At 43.8% G+C, this 19,882-nt stretch overlaps 1 protein-coding gene across 3 annotated transcripts; it reads left to right on the top strand.

Annotated features, from left to right (window-relative positions):
* Positions 1 to 216: 216 nt before the first annotated feature.
* cgnb (cingulin b) lies at positions 217 to 19,145 on the top strand. 3 transcript variants are annotated; one of them, XM_079176131.1, is made up of 21 exons: positions 217 to 324; positions 4,145 to 5,267; positions 5,349 to 5,431; positions 5,540 to 5,609; positions 8,842 to 8,939; positions 9,145 to 9,271; positions 9,376 to 9,588; positions 11,377 to 11,525; positions 11,943 to 11,975; positions 13,104 to 13,224; positions 13,491 to 13,703; positions 13,899 to 13,997; positions 14,590 to 14,847; positions 14,945 to 15,115; positions 15,452 to 15,613; positions 15,708 to 15,797; positions 15,902 to 15,985; positions 16,102 to 16,220; positions 16,394 to 16,502; positions 17,547 to 17,710; positions 17,884 to 19,145. In XM_079176131.1, the coding sequence occupies exons 2-21, from the start codon at positions 4,161 to 4,163 to the stop codon at positions 18,002 to 18,004; spliced, it is 3,591 nt and encodes a 1,196-aa protein (XP_079032257.1). In that variant the 5' UTR covers positions 217 to 324; positions 4,145 to 4,160; the 3' UTR covers positions 18,005 to 19,145. The 3 variants fall into 3 exon arrangements, with proteins under 3 accessions (XP_079032257.1, XP_079032258.1, XP_079032259.1); XM_079176132.1 differs by having other exon boundaries at positions 11,946 to 11,975; XM_079176133.1 differs by lacking the exon at positions 11,943 to 11,975.
* The last annotated feature ends 737 nt before the right edge of the window (positions 19,146 to 19,882 follow it).

Below are 19,882 nucleotides of genomic sequence, written 5' to 3' on the forward strand. Positions count from 1 at the left end.
CACTCTGTATTTACCTGAGAGTGTGTGTAGCCTATGTGTGTGCGATGAAACTGAGCCCACAGCAGGCGCCGCCTCTTCGGGGAGCCGCCCACCAATGAAGTCGGTCCTGAGGCGGGACGATGATTATCCGATGTGCTGGCAACAGGTTGCACTGGTAGCAGCGGGGGTGGGGGGGGGGAGATAAATTTCCCGGTGTCCTCAGTCCATTGAGTAACATCTTCTCATCCCACCAGCGCGGTACAGAGCCGCTGCCTCTGTGAGGACTGATACAGGAGCGCTCACTGAGGAGGGAGCAACATTTCGGGCTTCGGATCATCTCTGCAGGTGCGCTAGAATAAGTATTATTACACAGGTGCCGACTATTTACTGAACACTTACTTTTTGTGGGATCAGGTGCTGGGGAAGTGCAATACTGTAAGCCCCCGTTTTGCTGAGCGGGCGTTTAATAACATTTGGACCAGCAGAGACGGACACCTGTGGCTTTGTGATTGGATTGAACCGTGTCTCTCTTCCCCCCCCCCCCCCCCCCTCTTTCCTGCTCGCGATAATGCCCAAGCATCGGGTTTGTTGTTCGCTCTCAGACGGGTTTGTGAAAGGTTTGGTCTCCGCTGCCTGTAATCGGATCTGACTGCGCGGCGCAAAGAGGATACGAGAGGTCATTGTAGCAGGTAAAGGCTTCAAATAAGATGCGTGTGAAGGGAGGCAGGTGCGTCGGTTTGTTTACCCCAGTATGACCCACGTTTACTCGTGGGTCCCACGTTTACTCGTGGGTCATACTGGCGCGAGTAAACAACCCGGTGGTTTCGACGCGCACCCGATACTGACTGACCGGATGGGTGGGTGTGACGCAATTAATCCAGGAGCAGACAATTGGTGCTCATGGGCTTACTTTGCTCTCATGGTTTCTCCTAAGTGAAGTGCATTTGTTGTGCTTATTGATAGGAATTTAAAAGTGATATTATTTAGATTGTCAGTCAAGCTGTTTCGATTGATCTTGAGAAAATACAACGCAGGCTTTTTATTCGTTAGATGTCAAGTCCGGGGTAAAAAAGTATATCATCAGATGTTGGAAGTCTCATTCTTTTCAGTTGAATTCAAAATAAATTGCTCCACAAATAGTCCTGTCCTAAAAATGTGTGCCTGGGGGAACACTTCAAGCTCCCTTTGAGGTGTTTACGTAAACATGTAACTTTTAATGAGAGACAAGTATTTCCAGGTTGTTGCTGTTTTACACAAGACAACCTGCACCTACCCCTCGAGCACTGCCTGCAATACTGGCAACTTGGCTTTTCTGTTTGCCCAAAAAGAAATGCCAGGCATTTAAACTACATGTTTTTGGTCTCAAATAAGGCTGTGTATTTCTATGTATTATACTTTTATCGGTATTGTATGGTCACATAGTGGGATTGTTTTGCAAAATTCTGCTTAATTTACTTTACTTTATAACAAATGTGATTTCATAATTAAGGTGTATTGTTACATTTGTGTCTAGAATCCTAAAGATATACAATTGAAATAGAAATAAAACAGAGAAAAGCTTTTGCAGGCTGGAACCAGTGAACGTTTTATTTGTTTTGCTTGAGGAATGTCTTAAACAATTACATAAATTGTCCGAATTGTTTCTAAATTACTTCTCTGTTTATTGCTAAATCAACTGATCTCACGTAAAGGCCTGCTGACATTGATTTCCACCAAATCAAACAGCCCTAGTATGAAAGTAGCTCGTCATTCACATACCGAAGGGCACGATACTCTGTGGGAGAAAGTTGAAGATCAGACGGCAGAGGAGGTTATGGGAACAGTGCCAGAGGAAAATGAGCTGGGTGAGGAGAAAGGTAAGAGTGATGGCAGACAGGCCCGTTTGGTGACATTCCTGTCTCTATTGACCCAGCCATTCCTTGTGACAAGAAACGTAACGAGAGGAGGTGAACCTGTTGCAGTGCTCGGCTACTGGTTGGTGACAACAGCTGAGCCTTGAAATCCATATTTGCTGACCAGTGATCAGCAGCGGAGGGCTGAGCTTGGTGACACTAGACGTTCACATTGTCCTTTTTTTAAGATTTTCCAACATAGCTGAGGAGTAACCCTCAGATTATTGTTTTGATATCCAGTGTGCAGCACAGTTTGCAAACCTTTGTTGTTATGTTGGAAGGGGGGAAATAGTTTGTTTTGCGTTGTATTTTTAGTCTCTGTTTCTAGTTTGTCGTCTTTTAATGAGTCTCTTCACTTTTTATTTACTGCCTGTGTGGACACTTTTCCACATGCATAGGCTTTACTGTTAGCACTGCCCTAGTTCTCCGTTTCCTCTTAATCTGTCCTTATTAATACAAATGCAAACCACGCGCGATGCTGAGTGCAAAGGGAACGTCTGGAATCCGAAGAATGTTTCCCAGAAAGACAAAGCCAGACTTTCATTCACCGATCCAACCCCAATGCCAGTTGAGGTGCTTCGTGTTACACTATAACCAGCGGTCAGTTAGAGTTGGTTACATTTTAATTCATGTGAGAGTCACATCTGTAGGTGTGGACATAGGAAGCAGGCTGGGGTTGAAGTACAACGGTGAGCTCTGCAAAGACAAAATCAGATTTTTATCAGACGCTTAAGTACAAAGATGAATGTGTTCAGGGGAAAATAACGCGCTCATTTGATCATGTGGCAGCAATAACGGACACGTTTTAACGTGATTCCACATTAGTTGGTACTTTCTTTCAGATCAACTACCTGCTACCAGATGGTGAATGCACAGCAGGTCCGTACATATGTGTGTATGTGTGCACACACTCGAGCCGACGTGTGTGCCTGCACAGCTCAAAATAAACAGTCTACGCCTGAGTGAGTCCACTCTGAAGTCTGGTGACTGTGGAGACTCTGGCAAAGACAGAGAGAGAGGAGGGAGGCCCATTCCTGACATAGCCCCTCAGTGTTTAATGCTCCGCAGAGCCCGGACAATAGGAGGAGTATTCACCTTCTCATAGTGTTCATCACCAAGCTCGTTTTCAGAGCGTGGTGGACAAGACATGCTTATATACTAATATTTATTTATAAATTATTTATTTATTTATGCTAATAATCTAATGAAATTGTTTCAGTTGTTTTTCAAGCAAAAAACATGCCACACGTATACTGGTTCCAGCATCTAAAATGTGAGGATTTCTTTGTCATGTATAATATAACAGAATATCTTTTTGATTAGACACCGATGCACTTACATATAGTTGGAGAAATCACAAAAGACAACATTTTAAAATAAACGATCAACGAGGTCAAGATAACCTGTCTTTTATTTTAAAATGATGGAACCTACATTTCCCCTCATGCAACAAAGGAGTAGCACTCCACATGACCTTTTATGTGTAACGTCAGTTAAATGCCCATTTAACACAATATTCAAGTCAGTTAAACACAGTGGTTCATTTGATACCTTTGCCACTAAGTCAAATCAAACGCTTACATGTCTATACAGTGAGTCCGTATATATGGTTCAGTTTTTACAATTGTTTTCCCAATATCAAAGTCAAAAAGACATTTAGACCTGTCTCTGTCTGCTTCACAGCTGTTTACATAAATAAAAAACTCTTTCTCATTAATAAAGATTGGATGAAAACATCAACACAGTCAGGATGCATATGTCAATTTGAGTATTGATCACTGTGTGACACCCAGTTTCACTCCTACTCTTGTGTTTTCCCCGACTACTGAGCACACCTAGAATAAAGTATCGACCTGTACAAAGAGCTTCTTAGTGCCCCAGTGGCATATTTCTCATGAGATGAATACAATTCATTCTGGTTTAGAAGGAATTAAACCTGTAGAGCAGCAAGAGAAGATGGCGGCTTCGTCAAGGTTAACCAGCAATCCGATATGATTGCCGAGTCATGGTAACTCCACCTGGGAAGAAGGAGTGACCCATTCAGGTTAGACGAGGCATCTGAGTGAGGTAGTATTTACTGTTTGCAGAGCCTGGAAACCGCAAAAACAAAAAGGACTAATTCACGTCTGAAAAAAGGGCCTGCGGATGTAATCATCTGCAGGTCTGTTTTGTTGATTCGAGAGAAAAGGAGGAATTTCATGTTCAGCCACTGATTCACCTAATTTGTATATTTGCTGTTTTCCCCTCTCTGTCCGCCCGGGCTGCCTACACAGAAACCAGGAAGTCAGCATGAACACTCTGTCCACTGACAGGAAGCCTCTTGTGGATTACGGAGTCCAGATCCGCTTCATCAAGGACCTCCACGACACAGGCGGAGGTTATCCTGAGAAATCCAGAGGGAACAACAGCGCGACCCCTCCTTCCAATAAGTATGGGGTGGCAGTGCACGTTCAGGGAATCTCCGGACAGCCCTATGTGGTCCTGAAAGATGGCGAGAAGGGGGACTCTTATGGAGTTCAGCTGAACAGCCCCAACCCCAGTTCAGAGCCAGCTTCACCATACAACAGCCTCCCCAAAACAAATACAGGACCAGCAGAATCGGCAAACCCCTTTAGCCCTGCTGCAAATACAGCACGCTCCCCCGTGTCTCCAGCAGACGATGAGGTCAGGGAGATTTTTGGGAGCCCTCATAAAAGACCTCCAGGGGACGGTCAAGCAGGAACACAAGGGGAGGAGGAGAGTGGAGCTGGCAGAAAAGCTGAACCCCGGCACAAAGCAACTGCCCGTGAAGCAGAGAGAAACAGAGATAGGACTAGTATTGAGGGGTATAACGAAGCAGGCCTGAAGCCTGTCAAGTTCAACGGCACGGGACCCAGAGGGTTCAAGCAAACTGGCTCTGATTACACCGGCTCTTTGGGAAGACACAGTGGTGGGGGAAAAAGCACAGATTCCCCTTCGGAGTCTCTCCCAAAACCTCCAGCATCAACTATTGTGGAACCCATCCCAGAAATTGACACCAACTCCCTGGCTCCCATCAACAAGCTCATCAGTAAGTTCAACACTGGGACGCCAGCCGGCGCCCCACAGACGAGAGGCCGCTCCGGAGCGAGGCAGAGGCTCAGGTTTGACGAGCACCGGCGGTCAAGAAGCCTTGATGCGAGAAAAGATGTCAAGCCCGAGATTCCCTCTCCTAGCTCTCCGACTCCGAATCCCTACGCTGTTCCCCTGTCTACATCCTCCAAGCTGTTGGCTGCATCTCTCCCAGCGAGCAGTAGCCTGGGTAGCAGCCCTGCATCTGTTTCCAGGGTGACGGCGCTCGAGGCCGCCCAGCCGAGCTTCAAGTCACCAGGGAAGTTTGTTGCAAAGGACAACCATCCAGCTGTAGCCAAAAAGCCTGTGAGTACCAGTGTTTTGTGAGGCATTAAATTGTCTCTTTGTTTTGTGTCTCTTTTCTAACTCTGCTAACTCTGTTTGAAGGAGATCACTCCGAGGAATCAAAGCAAAGTCAACGGGGAGGAAGCTCAAGTGAAGCAAGATGGTTACAATGTTCTTAAAAATGGGTAAATGAACAACAAGCATGACATACTGAATGTCTAGAGACTTTGTTACTGTATATGAATACATGTGCTTTTCTAATCTGATCGTCTGTCCGTTGTTCTCCTGATCAGCACCAGTGAGAGTGAGCGATACCTCAAACGAAACATCAACCTCGTCTCTGAGACAAACGGCAGTTTTAAGGTACGACAAAACTTTAAAGCCTGTGAATTTTTTTTTTTTAAAGGTGCTTTTTTTAGATGCATATACACACACTGCCACACTGCCTTTTTCTTGTATAGTAGGAAACAGTAATAATGTAAGCATGGAAGTTCATTATTAACCCTGGGAACAATATCCCAGAGACTCATGTCTGTGAGGAAAATATTGAGCTACAAACTAGCAGCAGCCTGTTAGCTTAGCTTAGCATAATGACCGGACAGGGGGAAACAGCTAGCCTGACTGTCCAAAGGTAGCAAAATCTACCGTGCGGATTTAGCTTAGCATTAAGACTGTTTAGACTCTAAGACATCTAACCTTAAAGCTCCTCAGTTCACAAAAAGTTCGACAAAACGATTGTATACATATACAAAATTAACATTATAATAGAACATAATCATATTGGATTTTGTTATGTGTATGTTCAGCATGTTGGTCAAACAAAAGATGTGGTGTCTGGGATGGCCGTCTTCCTCTCAACAGAGCAGCTCTTGCGATGAAGCTAACAGATGGTTGGCGGCCTGTCCTCTTTTCTGAGGATATGAAGTTTCTGTTTCATTCACTTTGTCTCCAAGGATCCTCTTTTGGCGAGCCAAAAAATGCGAAAAAATAAAGGCCCATGCTGAGTATTCCTCTGTCAATTTTGGGGCCATCTTTGCTCCTTTGTGCTCCAAACCTTATTAAAAAAGATTGTGCCACGTTTTTTTTATGAACACCAGCGCACCACTTCCTTTTTAAATTTGCATCCTTTTGCATAAATCTACATACAGACGTTCTTCCTGTGTGTCCTGGAGCTTCTCATATTACATGCTCTTGATTATGTATGAACCCCTTGTTATGTACTTCTCAGCGTGTTGGTGACCATGGCTGCGTCTCAATTGTTTGTCCGTCTTGTCTCTTGGCAACGTTGCACCTGCAGAGGAAAGCTGTTGAGGGCTCAGTGTGTGTTGAGCTCGCAGTCATTGAGAGCCATCAATAATTGAGTTGGACTGGAACCTTGCACCAGCTGGGGGTTGGCTTGCCGAATGGGACAGATCCCTTTTGGCGCAGTCTTGTTGTACAAAACCTCCATGTTCTTCGGGGCTGTCCACTTTACTAGATTTAGTAGCTGATTTTTTTCCTTCCAGCATTCATCTCAGGCTCTTCACAAGCGATAATAGCCACTGAAACATCCACAGCCAGCATCAAACTGCAGGGCGAAGGGGTTTACAATGTTTGTTTTTCCGCCTGAGGCTATTTTTTTTCCTCCAGCTCTGTCTCGTAACCAAACATTGCTTTTGTCTGCATGATGCCAAAACGTAAGATCAGAGCAGGATCAGATGTGTGTGTGTGTGTGTGTGTGTGTTACAGAGGGATCGTCCAAATCTGTTTTCAAGCGTTTGTGATCCAACCAGTGGCAGATAACTCTCTGAAATGTACGAAAGGGAGTTATCTGCATTTGGGAGGGTAATGCAAGGCATGGCTCGCATTCCCTCTGTACCATTAATGTCTGTGGCTCTTTCTAAGTGCTTGTGGTGTGTTTTGACTGGTCTAATGCAGCGTGGCCAGTTAATGTGTGTCAGTGGAAGAGTGATGGAGGGAATCCACTGACACCCTGCTTGTCCGCCCCGTTAATTGAGGATCAGATGCTGGTGTGTTGTTGGGTTACCTTAGTCCAAGAAAGTGATGAACGTGAGTGTGTGTGTGTGTGTGTGTAGAGATAATATTAATTCCTTCTCAGGTTGTTTTATTTGAATAGATTGGCCACTCCTGTTTTTCATATGTAAAAGTCCCATTCATGTATCCATTAACAATGTTTCAATGAAACTCTCCTGGTTGAAGTACAGTACAAAAGATCGACGTTTGCTTTAGAAAATATGTCTCAGTCTGTGTAAATAAAAACGGAAGGGAATAAGTTAACTAGCACTCCCAGGGTGCACTTCGGCAAGAAACATCCAATCATTGAGCTTAAAATGATGTTACATGTGCCGCCAACAGTGACTGGAAGCTAACAAATGCCAAACTGACGGACAAAACATGATTTCTCAGAGACAAAGATGATTACAACTTATGGCCTTAACACAATCCTATCTGGTTGTTACATTATCCTGTAGAGCTCTTTGTTTTTGTGTTAAGTAACAATGAGGGTATTATTTATAGAAAAGTTTATTATAAGAATGAAGAATACTGAAAAACATAGAACTAGCTTCTCCTCCCACTTTGCAACTCTTGGTCTGAAGTGATGACATTTACCACTGATTCATGAAGGAAAAAAGTCAGAAGAAAGTAAAAAAAAAAAAAAAAAAGAAGCGACACTTGGGTGTGTCCTACCCCAATGTTGGGAGCCACTGGGCGAGGAGTTATCAAGAACAAACCAGCCATTACTTTAGATCAGACTTTAATAGAATCTCTTTGCATTATGTAATCACACCATGCTTGAGTAGTTCTGATAAGACTGCAGGGCAGGTCTCTTTCATTGTAGATGATTATACACATAAGAACACAGCTGATGCAATTCAATCAAAGCGCTCAAAAAAAAAAAAAATCTTATCTTCTGCTAATTATCTCTTTGTGAGGACAGAGAGAAACCGAAATGTCCCAGAACGAAATTATCTGCAAACTGTCCTGCAGGGAAAGAGAGGAAAATGAAACAAATCTGTACAAAATACATCCTCGTAAGACGCCACTGATAAGTGAGGACTGTGAGGTCCCCTGAGGAGCAAAACTGTTCGTGATCCTCGCTTTGTCTCTCTTCTTCTGCTCTCGTGTGTGCGTCCCCGTAATGAGTGTGTAGGAGGATCAGAGAGGGATCATGGGCAGGCTGCGCTTACGCCTTTTATTTTTTTCAGCGAGAGGGAGCCTTGACGAGCGGCGGTGTGGGCGACGGCGCCCCAGCTCCGCTCCCCTGCGGCCTGTCAGAAAGAGTTGTTAATGCGAGGAGACTGTCTTTTCTTTTTTTCTTGACGATGTCTGAGCACACTGGCAGGGCCTCCTCTCCCAAAGATTCTTTCTTTCTACTGTCAGAAACTAGTGCAAGGAATCCGAGTCAGGGTTTCTTCTTTTACAGTTTCAGATAACACAGAAGGCATAATGCATTCGCACGGTCGACATTGACACTCTGTTGCGATGTTTCCATTCCTCCTCTGTGTGTTCGTGCTCAGTTTTTGTCCTGTTTCTCTCAGTCTCCCCCTCACACGCTTCCTCTCTCTCTCTCTCTCTGTGTTTGTGTTGTGTACAGAAAGGAGGATCTGATGGAAGCCTCCAAAAGGGGAAACTTGAGGAGCTTCAGGAGCAACTCACTCGCTGCAAGAAAGAACTGCAGCAAGTCCAGGATGAGTAAGGACCGTGTGTGTGTGTGTGTGTGTGTGTGTTTGCAAGTACAATGTGTGCACTTAACAGCCCAACAATAAGCCTCCATTTATTGCTCTTGTGGCTTTTTTTGTATTGACACAGCATCATTTCACTATTACATGACTAATGGGCTTGTTAATGTGTTTGGCGCTGCCTAATTGATAATGTGTGTTTGTGTGTGCGTGTGCAGACTGGCTGAGGAGCGGATGGCCAGAGTGGGGGCGGACTCTCGTCTGCATCTACAGGAAGATCAGCTGGCTGAGCTTCAGGAGGAGCTGAGGAGGGTCTCAGAAAACTCGCCTCGCTCAGTGCAGACGGTAGTCACTCTCTTGGGGGGAAACACACTCACACACATAGAATAAAACATTGCTGCACTTCTGCTTGTCCGTCCGTCTGACTGACTCTGTCTTCCTTTCTGCAGGATGTGATGCATCTGCAGGCCGACCTGGCTGAGGCTGCCATGTTGCGTCAGCGCCAGGAGGAGGTTCTACACCAGCGGGAGCGGGAGCTGACGGCCCTGAAGGGGGCGCTAAAGGAGGAGGTGGAGTGCCATGACAGGGAGATGGAGACCCTGAGGGAGCAGTACAGCCAGGACATGGACAACCTGAGAACAACCATGGAACAGTTCACACAGGTGGATGGCCCCATCCTTTGCATTTGGTGCATAGAGTTAGTCACATAAAACTGTATTGCGTTTTAAGCCCATAAGTTCCAATGGGGTTGGAACTGTAGTGCAGCAGTGGTTTATTGAACGTCTAACAAAAAATAGGATCTGTTCAGGCTTAGCTTATGAGCCAAAAATATATTTAAAAAATGGAAATAAAAGCTGTGAAGCTGAGACATAAAAGAAGAGTTATTAGACTAATGGTACACAACAAAGAATTTAACATTCTTGTGGTGTACCATTAGTCCGATAAATATTCTTAAAAGTAAAAGAAATGAGCAGTTACTTTGCGGGAGGAAGAGTGTGTTTATGACCAGATGAGCCTTGAAAAGGGAAGAGATTCTAATCTCAACTGGTTCAGTAAAACAAAAAAAAGTGTTGGTTTAGTAACTCTGATGTCACTGAACCAACACGAGTGATTCAATAAACTGAACAAAGGACAAGCTAGACACTGATAAATACCACTTTAAAAAAAACGGGTCAGCTGCAGCTCCATTTTATGTGTGTCTTAAAGTCCAGTTCAGCACTCCAGAAAGTCTTACAGACAGGTGCTCCGGATCATGAACTGACTGTGAGGGAACCAAAACATTCTGCACACTGCCGACTACTTGCACTCACTTTATAAATGAAGAAAGTGAGCAGCTTATTCAACATTTATTTTTTTATATTTTGGTTTAAAAATAGGAGGCAACATCAGTTTGACTTTCTTTCTTGCATAACATAAACTTACACACTGACACATATTTTCTCTCTCGTGTGTCTATCCTCATCATGTTGTGTCAGTGTCAAAGTGAGAGCCTGTAGATTACAAAGAAATTAACCGGGGAGGATTTATAACCTCTTTGACGTTTACAGCTAAACCAGCTGTGAAGATTTCCTTCAGCTTCTGATCACTGTAATTGTATTTTAATTCTATAATTATTCTATTCTTAAATTATTTAGCTTGTTACATCAATGTCTGATAATAGATGAAAAACATTCTTTTCGGAGCATCTCTTTGTACGGATGTACAAAGAGAACAGTTGGGTTATACCTGTCAGGCAGTTATTAAGACCTTATTAAATTGTGCTTTGATGTTGCATTCGCCCTGTTATAAAACGACAAGACAAAGCCTGGGTGTATGTGTCAGTGTGCTGTCAGTGTTCAAACACTGAGTCGGAGTATCATGGGGTCACGCTAAGCCCAGTGTGCAGAGTTAGAAAACGAGAATTCTGCTACTTGTGATTGCAATGTAAAACTTTTCCAGTTGACTTTCTGTTGTAAAGTTTCTGCCAGTTGACTATTTTTGGAGTGTCGTACTGACGGATGTGGTGTAGAGGAAATCTGAAGTATATATGTATACAGGAATAGATCATTAGGCAGATTCTGGAAACAGCAGTGTCAGGAGAAGTGTATCGTGCAGCTCGAGAGCAGGAAATAAGCAGACCGGTTGGCAGCTGCTTTTGATGTGGCGATTGTATTTGGCGGGAGCCGGATTAAAGTAGTTGGATCGCTGTTTGTGGCGGCTGTATCATGCTCCATCTTCTCTGATATTTCGTGCTTCTTCCGCAGAAGTATTTTTTTTAGAGGTTGAAGAAGTGCTGATGAAGGCACGTTCCCAAAGATCTTTATTTGCCTAAAATAGAAACTGAACTAAAGTATGCGATAGATTTGGGTGTGTGAAACTCTTGTCTGAGTCGCTGCTTTTTTTTCACGACACTATAATGAGGAATAATTCACGTGACTCCCACGACTCGTAACGTTATTTTTTTTTTTCAGTCCCAGGAGCAGATAGAAGAGGAGCGCGAGAGGGTGAACGCCTCCATGTTGACTCTGCAGGAAGAACTGGAGGGCTGCAGAGATCAAGAACAGCAGTGGACGACGCAGCTGGACGTCACCGCACAGGAGCTGCACAACAGCAGAGAAGAGTCAGTGTCTATAAGCCTTTTTTAAAATTCTATTAGTCAATTGAGGGCTTGGAATATATATCTCTTTCATTATCTAACTTCAAAGGATGAAAAAATAAACACTGCATAAGCATGAAGTAACGTTCAAAGACCGTGAATATGTGGATAAAGCAATGTTCATTTTAAACACCTCAGATATAAGCTTCTAATTCTAAGATCTCATGCTGAACCAAACTGATTATGGAGCCATAACGGCATCAAACGCACTCTGCTAACTTTTATACTTTTACCACCAGTTCAAAGAATTGAAAGAGTTCACTGAAAACTTTTGGTTCTGAAAAGAATCTATGTGGATACACTGAAGAAACTCTTTCTAGTTCAGTCTTCTCTGGAGTTATTTTTTAATGCATGTCCTCTTTCACTTGACTTTTCATTCAGCAGGAGCGGGACACACGCCACCAGCAGTCGAATGTGAGGCAGAGAATCAATCTCACTGTTTGGTTTGAGGAGGTTTAGCCTCAGCAGATCTAAACTTGAGAGATGTTCCCTAAAATCACTTGAATACAAACAAAATCCACTCTGATCATGTCAGGGCGGATTCTGTGATATCTGATGATTTTGATCATTAGATCTGTGAACCTTTTTACTAACAGTAATCCAGTGGTAATAAACCCAATCACTCAATCATATCAACTAATCAACATTCAGAAATCTACTTAGTTCATTTTCTTAATTAAATCCTTTTTTAAATAATTGATTTTTTTTTCTTTTTCAATCATTCAGTCTTAACAGCACATGTCCTGATTTAATTGCTATTAAATATAATTGATTTTGAATCAATAATGAATGCAATTTAACTTACAATCGCACAAATAAAGCCCCTCTCAGATTGTAGTTGAGGTTTTAACGATTTAGCGCAGTGGTTTTATCCCTTTGTGCTTTGTTTGTCGCTTGCCCCTGCTAACTTTGGTGTGTGCACGTGTGCTTGTAGCCTTGCAGTGTGTGTGTGTTTGTGTGTGAGTGTAGTTTATAGATCTACTGTTATCACTTTGTTTGTTCTTTGGATCTTCCAGAGTAATTTATTGAATTTTCAAGAACAGAATGTAATACAAAAAAACACATGACAGCAAAGATAGATCGGAGAGTGCACAACTGTTGCAGAGCAGTAAAACACCCAGGAGAGAGCATTAGACATTCATGGGGCACTGAAAGAATGCCAGGCCACAGTGCAATGCCCCCCCCCCCCCCCCCCCCCATGCTACGTCTGCTGTGCAATTTGGGAGGTAGTCCACAGTTCATCTAAAAACCCCTCTCATTCCACTTCAAGACGAAGCTCAAGCACCCCATTGGCAAAACGTGAAATATTTCTCCATGCCACTGGTTAACAGTAGGAGGTCTGGGCTTAATCCGCTGAAATGAAATGCATCTTTTTGCTAATAGGGGAATGCTTGTTCAAAAGTTCTCGCTGGACCCTTGTCAAAGAGATCCATTCGCCTGAAAGATTCAGCAGAAACAAACCAGGAGTCATTTGAATTTCTCTACAAACAAAAAATGTAGACTTTCTCACTGTGTTTTATAACATCTTCTTTATTTCTGCAGGCTGCTGAAATCTCGTTTGCAGAGGGATGAATATGAGGGCGAGCTGAAAGATCTTAAGGACTCACTGCTCAGCACGCAGAAACAAACGCCTGCGTCTGCCGATAACTTGTCTTTAGCCGAGGTAATTCAAAGTGAGGCAGATTATGCTCGCTGTGTGGGTGAGATGCAGGGGCTCATCTCTGTTTTACACTACGACTGGTGTTTTTTTTTTTTTTTTTAGTAGGGTTTTCCTCTAGTTGAAGCTTCAATAATCTTGTTCATTGTTCCTGCACTCACACATAAATCCACACTCACAAGCCCCATACTCGTATTGACACATCGCTGTGTGCACTGGCACATTCATCATGCGCACACACACGTTCTTCATCTCTGATTGCTTATCCCAAGGAGCTTCGGCGTTGCCATGATGATCTGAAGAGGGCTCGCGCCGATCTGGACAAACAAAAGGGCGAGTTGGACGAGAAGAGAGAGACACTTCGAACCCTCAAGAAAGCAAGTGGAGAGAAAGAGGCTGAGCTTCTGTCTGAGATCAGCAGGTTGAAGGTGGAGTCGCAGAAAGACAAGGCCGAGCTGGAAAAGGCGTTGGAGAAGGCAAAGGAGGTGAGGCGTCATCTGCCGTGACTTTGATGATGTAACGGACACAGCACAAAAAGCGCAATTGAAATGGATTCAGTGTACAAAACGAACAAGGGAGAATACATATAAACATATACATGTACATATAAACGAATGTCATCATTTTAAAGTAACGTTCATGCACTTCATGTAAAGTCTGCACGTTTTTTCTCTCTGCAGTCATCAGTCGGGTCTTCAGGAAAGACTGTGGTGGACCACGGCGCCAACCTGGAGCTCCAGGAAGCAAACACTCGCCTCAGGGAGAGGCTGGCCCGCATGGTACTACACAAAAATAAAAAGACACACAGCTGTAGACACATGCATGCAAAAGCATGTAAACCGACTTACTGTAAAAGAACAAAAAGAAATGGCCTCCCACACACACTCTATTTTCAACCGAGAGATGTGAAGTGAATTAAATCCATAGATAAATTCAAACATGTAGGCTCAGAAAATAATCCCTTCAAGATAAATGTGCGCAAGATGCGCATTGTGCTCCATGTGCGTTGGAACATCAACGTACCCTCGCTATTTTAAGATGCTATAATCTTGTTAGCTTTGATGTGAAATGATCATGTGAAGAGCATAGTCACACACAAATCAGTGTAAGTGCAAAGCCAACACAAATAAATATAACTTTTGGATCCGGAGTGAGATTTTGGTCTGGAGTTAGTATGCAGTGATCAGGGCAACAAAGCACAGACTGTACACAACTGTACTTTGAATATGAAAAAATCGCCCTTTTTTAGTTGCCACTCTTCCTGTTTCACAGGCCAAACAGGTATACCAATACAATACCCACATGAAATGCCTCATACTTATAGCATAGTAGTGATAAAAACACACGAGTGGATATTTTCTCGCTCTCCAGACGAGGCTTCACTCCAGCGCGCCCCGGAGCCCAGAGGCTGAGGAGGCGGTGGAAGCTCTGGAGGACGAGAACCGCTCCCTGAAGACTCAGCTGGACGAGGCCAAGAGAGGAGTCACCCGCCTGAGCAAGGAGAAGGACGAGCTGGCCCGGCGGCTGGAGGAGAGGGAACTGGAGAGGGAGGCGCTGAGGAGGGGCAAGAGTGACCTGGAGGAGCAGAAGAGGCTGCTTGACCGAGCCCTGGAGAAGATGACCAAAGAGGTTAGGGTTAGGGTTCGAACTATGTCTCGTCGCTGCTAATATATGGAAATATTGTCACTGACTGCCGTTTCTCTCGTCCTGCCTCCTCCTCTGTCAGATGGAGATGATGATGGGAGATTCCCGTCAGTCAGTTGCCACCCTTCAGACGCAACTTGAAGACTACAGGGAGCGCTCGAGAAAGGACGTGCTAGAAGCCCAGCGCAACGTCAAAGACCGGCTGGTGGAGCTGCAGAGGGCTCAGAACAACCTCAAGGCCCAGCAGGAAGAGGTGAGGACAAATGGGTTAGAAGCACAGAACCTGTTAAATGTTATGAAATACAAGATTTTTCCCAACAGTAAAAATGTAGCTTTTTAAAGTCCTTCATATGTATTTTTAGCCTTTCTAGCCATGCTAGCAGTACAGATCGAGGGATAACAATGTCGGTCAATACTTAAAGGACTTCTCGTCCAATATTGCCTTAAAAGTTAACACTTGGAAATATGGAAAAAGAGCATGCATGCCCGGCAAACTCTAAGTTAAGGTTGGGGGGATGTTGAGGACAGAAACTGCTTGAAAGTAAGTGGACTACGAGACACATTATGGTCCCCTCCATCTTGTTTCCAGGTTTCCCGTCTGAAGAAGGAGCTGCTGGTGTGCAGCGAGGAGAGAGACAGCGCCCAGTTGGAGAGAGACCTCTTCAGCAACCGTCTCAAACACTTGGACAGCGAACTAGAATCAGAGAAGAGCACCCACACCGACCGCACCAGGGAGATCAGGGGCCTGGAGGTGAGGCTTTCCAGGTCAAAGTTCACCAACTGGGGTATTTAAAGTTGGCTGTAAAGATTGAGATGTAAATACCTGTCTGTCCGTGTGTTCACAGGATAAGATTAAGACCATGGAGATCGAACTGGATGAGGAGAGGAGCAGCGTGGAGCTTCTGAACGACCGCACCACACGTACCAGAGATCAGGTGCCACATAGAAATATTTGAATACACATGCAAATAAGCAGGAGGCCTTTCTATTTAAAAACAGGTGTACTTACACGGCCTCTTCATCCCTCCCCTCCTCTCAGGTGGACCAGCTTCGCTCCGAGCTGATGCAGGAGCGTTCGGCGAGACACGACCTTGAAATGGACAAGAGTGCTCTTGAGAGACAGGTGCTGCTCCCTCATTCAGTTCCTGCACATGCACATAAATTCACACTCGCGCAGTTGGAACAAATTTTTCTTAAAATCAGTAGTTCATTCAGCTCACTGTCCCACTCCCCTCCCAGATAAAGGAGTTGAAGTCCCGCGTGGTGGACATGGAGGGACCTACTCGGCCCTCGCCTGCACTCAACCTGCTGGAAAACAAAATTCAAGAGTTGGAGGAGAGGCTACGCAGTGAAGAAAGGTATGACTGAACAAATGTGATGGCTCCAAAAAGAAGGAATCTAGATATGGAGTCCTACTGGGGTATATTTTAACGAGTCAAAGCAAGCAACCGTCTATAACAAAACACCTGGAAAGGGGCAAGGGGAAGAAGAAAAGTTCCGTAATGTGTAAATTCTGAATTTCTCCACACAGAGAGAAGGCCAGTATCCAGGCCTCTCAGAGACGAATGGAGAGGAAACTGAAAGAGCTAAATGCCACGTTAGACCAGGAGAGAAGCCAGCATGTTGAGCAGAGAGATCAGGTGATTGTCCATATTTTGCATATAAATTATCTTAAAGTAGTGTTTGTTTTGCGGTTGCCTGGTTAAACACAAAATGCTCTAACCAGATCTAACCAATTAATGATTATGGTTTGACATTTATTCACTTTCTTGAAGAGAGTCAGATTAGAATGTCGTATTTGACGTCATATTTGAGAGACAGGCGCATTTGTCCAAAGCAAATAATGCAAGAAGTGCATTCAAAATGGTGTCTCCCCGTCCCTACAGCACAAATGCTTACAGATTGAAAAATGGAAACAGCTTGTCTGCCTCTGTCCAAAGGTAACACAATCCACTGTGCACCTTAAAGCTCACTATTTAACGCATTATATTTCGTTTTTTGGATGGATTAGACAAACAAGAGCTTTAGAGGTGCTGGTCGGTGGATTTTGTTTCCTGTGGATAGAGCCAGGCTAGCTGTTTCCCACAGTCTTTGTGCTAAACTAAGCTAAGCTAACCAGCTGCTGGCTTCACTCGAGCGACACACCTACCACACAGACACAATCTTCTCATCGAACGCTCTGCAAGAAGGCACATAAGTGTATTTTCTAATGTCAGACAGGTGAAATGTATCGTCTTAAGTATCAAATACTTTCCTGTGGTTATCTCAAGTTTCCTGACAGTGTGTTTGTAATACTTAAGCAGTTTTAATTATGTAGTAAGAATGATCTATAGATACTGTTTGACCTACACTCGCTGTTTAATTATTAATGCAGTTCAAACAGTGCTTAGTTGCTTCTTTTACGAAAGACTAATCTCATCTGTACTCCTCCTGACACACACCCAACCTCCCTCGGCCCCCCAGGACGCTCCCTGACCTCCCTTCCCCTGTCATCTCTCTGCTGCCTCAGCCTTCTTTACGTAGCCGTGGCTGCTCCCCCACAAACCCACACACCTGTCAAACCCCTCGCCTTTTAACCCCTGCCCGTCTGGCTTCTTCCCCTCCACTCCCTCGCGGCCCACGTCTTCACCCGTGACCTCCTCTGTTCCCCTCTAACCCCCTTGCCTCTCCCTCTCCATCCCCAGCTGACCCTGCGCGTGAAGGCCTTGAAGCGGCAGGTGGACGAGAGCGAGGGAGAGGTGGAGCGCTTGGAGGGAGTCCGCCGGAAGGGTCTCAGGGACTTGGAAGAGCAGCAGGAGCTCCAGGAGGCGATGCACGCTAAAGTCACAGCCCTGGAGGCTGAACAAAAGTAGGACTTGAGTTATCGTCCCATGAAATACTGTTCATTTACTGTTCCTCATGCGTCCTCTTTACACTAGGTGGCAGTCTATAGTAACTAGCTGGACACATGCCTGTGTTCACTTAGCTGCAATGTATGAAAGTTGAAGAACTGAGTCAGTGTTTCTGTTTGTTTTATCTCAGGCGGAAGTCACAGCACGCGCATCGTGCAGCTCTGGGCTCCTCCACTTTAAGCTCCGAGGACGAGGAGGGTTTCTACAACACCAACGTCTCCTCCATCCTGAACGAGACCACCAACTGCTAAAAGGAAGATGAATAAAAAGATTTCTTTTCTCCAGTGCAAACACTTGTAAGATTTTATCAAAGAAAGGCACTCAGGGCGTCAAGGACTCGCTTGCGTGGAGAACTCGGTTGCCATGCACTACAAACTTGCCTTGCAGTTGTTCTTCGGTTTTATTTTTAGTACAGCGGTCCAACAGAGACAGGTTGTCAGGATAATTAGATTGCTTTTTTTTGTTTTCAGCCCTCTGATTGCTTCACTGCTGTCATGTTTTATCTGTCTTGAGATATTCCGTTTGTCTGTTATGCCGAGGAGAAGAATTACAGTTACACATCAAAATACAAGGTTTGATTTCATTTACTTCAACTTGAATCGTTTCAAAAAAGGCTCTTTGCTGTGTGTTCTTTGTATTGGCTGTGGTAGCACATTACTGTGGCATGGTTCGTACAATAGACTCGCAAATTCAAACCAAAAATATTTTGTTATCTTATCCAGTCTTTTATGTGTTTGCTTGCGCATGATAAGTTACATCTGTCAGTGTTGTTAACATCTCAAAGTGTTTCTTTGTGTATTTTTTTTTTTTTTACCTTTTGAATGTGACAATGACGGGCCATTTAAACTGAGCCTTTTATTTCTACACTGTATTAGCTGTGCATACCTGCTACTCAAGACAATCGAATACACCTCTCCCTATACACTTTTCTACTTTAACCACCTCATTGATGATGTGGTTTGATATATATTCCTAACCTTGATTCATATGCATGTTTTTACTCAGATGCCTTAAAAAGTAGCCTCATATCTTTATGTTCATGTTTCCGCATGTGTTCTGTTTATATGCTGCTGGAATGCTTAGAATCGTATTTCCTTTGCTCGCCTGTGTTTGTGTCTCCTGTACATTCCTCTTGAAAGAATCCTCAGCGGAGTCTTGGAGGTGTTCCACATTTCTCTTTGTTGCACCTGTCTGTGAGGATTGGTATTTCCTACTGACATTTTAACGGCATCGTTACATTTTTAACATGCCACTTTTCAATTTGTACGCCGGTGAATACAGGCATGGTATGCTATGAAATGTAGTTTGTTAAGTTGCTGGTGACGTTTTTTGATGAATATTTTAAGTACATTTTTAACCGTGTGTGCAATTAAAAGAGGTATACGTATTGTATTTTTCCTCTTATTTTCTTGATGTCTGATTTCATAATATTAATAGTATACAATGTAATTTAAAAAAAACAAGTAGATCCCCTTCTAATGAGCTTTAATTCTATGTGACAAGGCACAAAATCCACAGTCCTGGTTTTGTGCAAAAATGTATTGAGAAGTTTATCTGAAACTGATACGAGGCTCCAGCAGACTGAGTTAGACTAATGAAGTCGATACCTCTCAAAGTTTCTTTATTTTTAGTAAAATCTCTCCTCTTCTTGTTACTATCTTCCACTGCAGATCAACGGGGAAGAGGAGGGACGTTTGTGCTCGAAAGACTTTGAGAAGATTGGTGAACAATAATGATTACAGCCGCAACAAAGAATCAGCCAATTTTCATGTGGGCACCTAATTTTTGTTTTAATACAGGCTCGATAAATTGTGGACTTATCCTTTAAACCGAACGCCAGGGGGGTGCCCCATTATGCATATTTATACACGATTACTTTTACATTGTGTGAGTTCTGCCATGTGAATCACAATCGGATTGATTTGCCAAGTACATGAGCCAAAACAAGGAATTTGTATTTGTGCATCTCTCTTGATGTAGAAATAACAGCTAGGAACAAGGAAACAAAGCTAGAGAATAGACAGGACTGCTATGTACACAAGCAGCAAAGAAAGTGTTTACATTAATGTATAAACATACATAAATGACCAACAATAGGATAAAGATAAAATGTCTTTATATAAATCAAG

This window comes from Pholis gunnellus (genome assembly GCF_910591455.1).
Source record: "Pholis gunnellus genome assembly, chromosome: 16".
NCBI classification, from domain to species: Eukaryota; Metazoa; Chordata; class Actinopteri; order Perciformes; family Pholidae; genus Pholis; species Pholis gunnellus.

What these genes read in the sequence shown, in the direction of transcription:
- cgnb (XM_079176131.1), top strand. Translation starts at nt 4,161, where the DNA reads ATGAACACTCTGTCCACTGACAGGAAGCCTCTTGTGGATTACGGAGTC. An exon ending in CGTTGGAGAAGGCAAAGGAG is followed by an intron (nt 13,704 to 13,898) that starts GTGAGGCGTCAT and finishes TTCTCTCTGCAG; the next exon opens with TCATCAGTCGGGTCTTCAGG. An exon ending in CCACACGTACCAGAGATCAG is followed by an intron (nt 15,798 to 15,901) that starts GTGCCACATAGA and finishes CCCTCCTCTCAG; the next exon opens with GTGGACCAGCTTCGCTCCGA.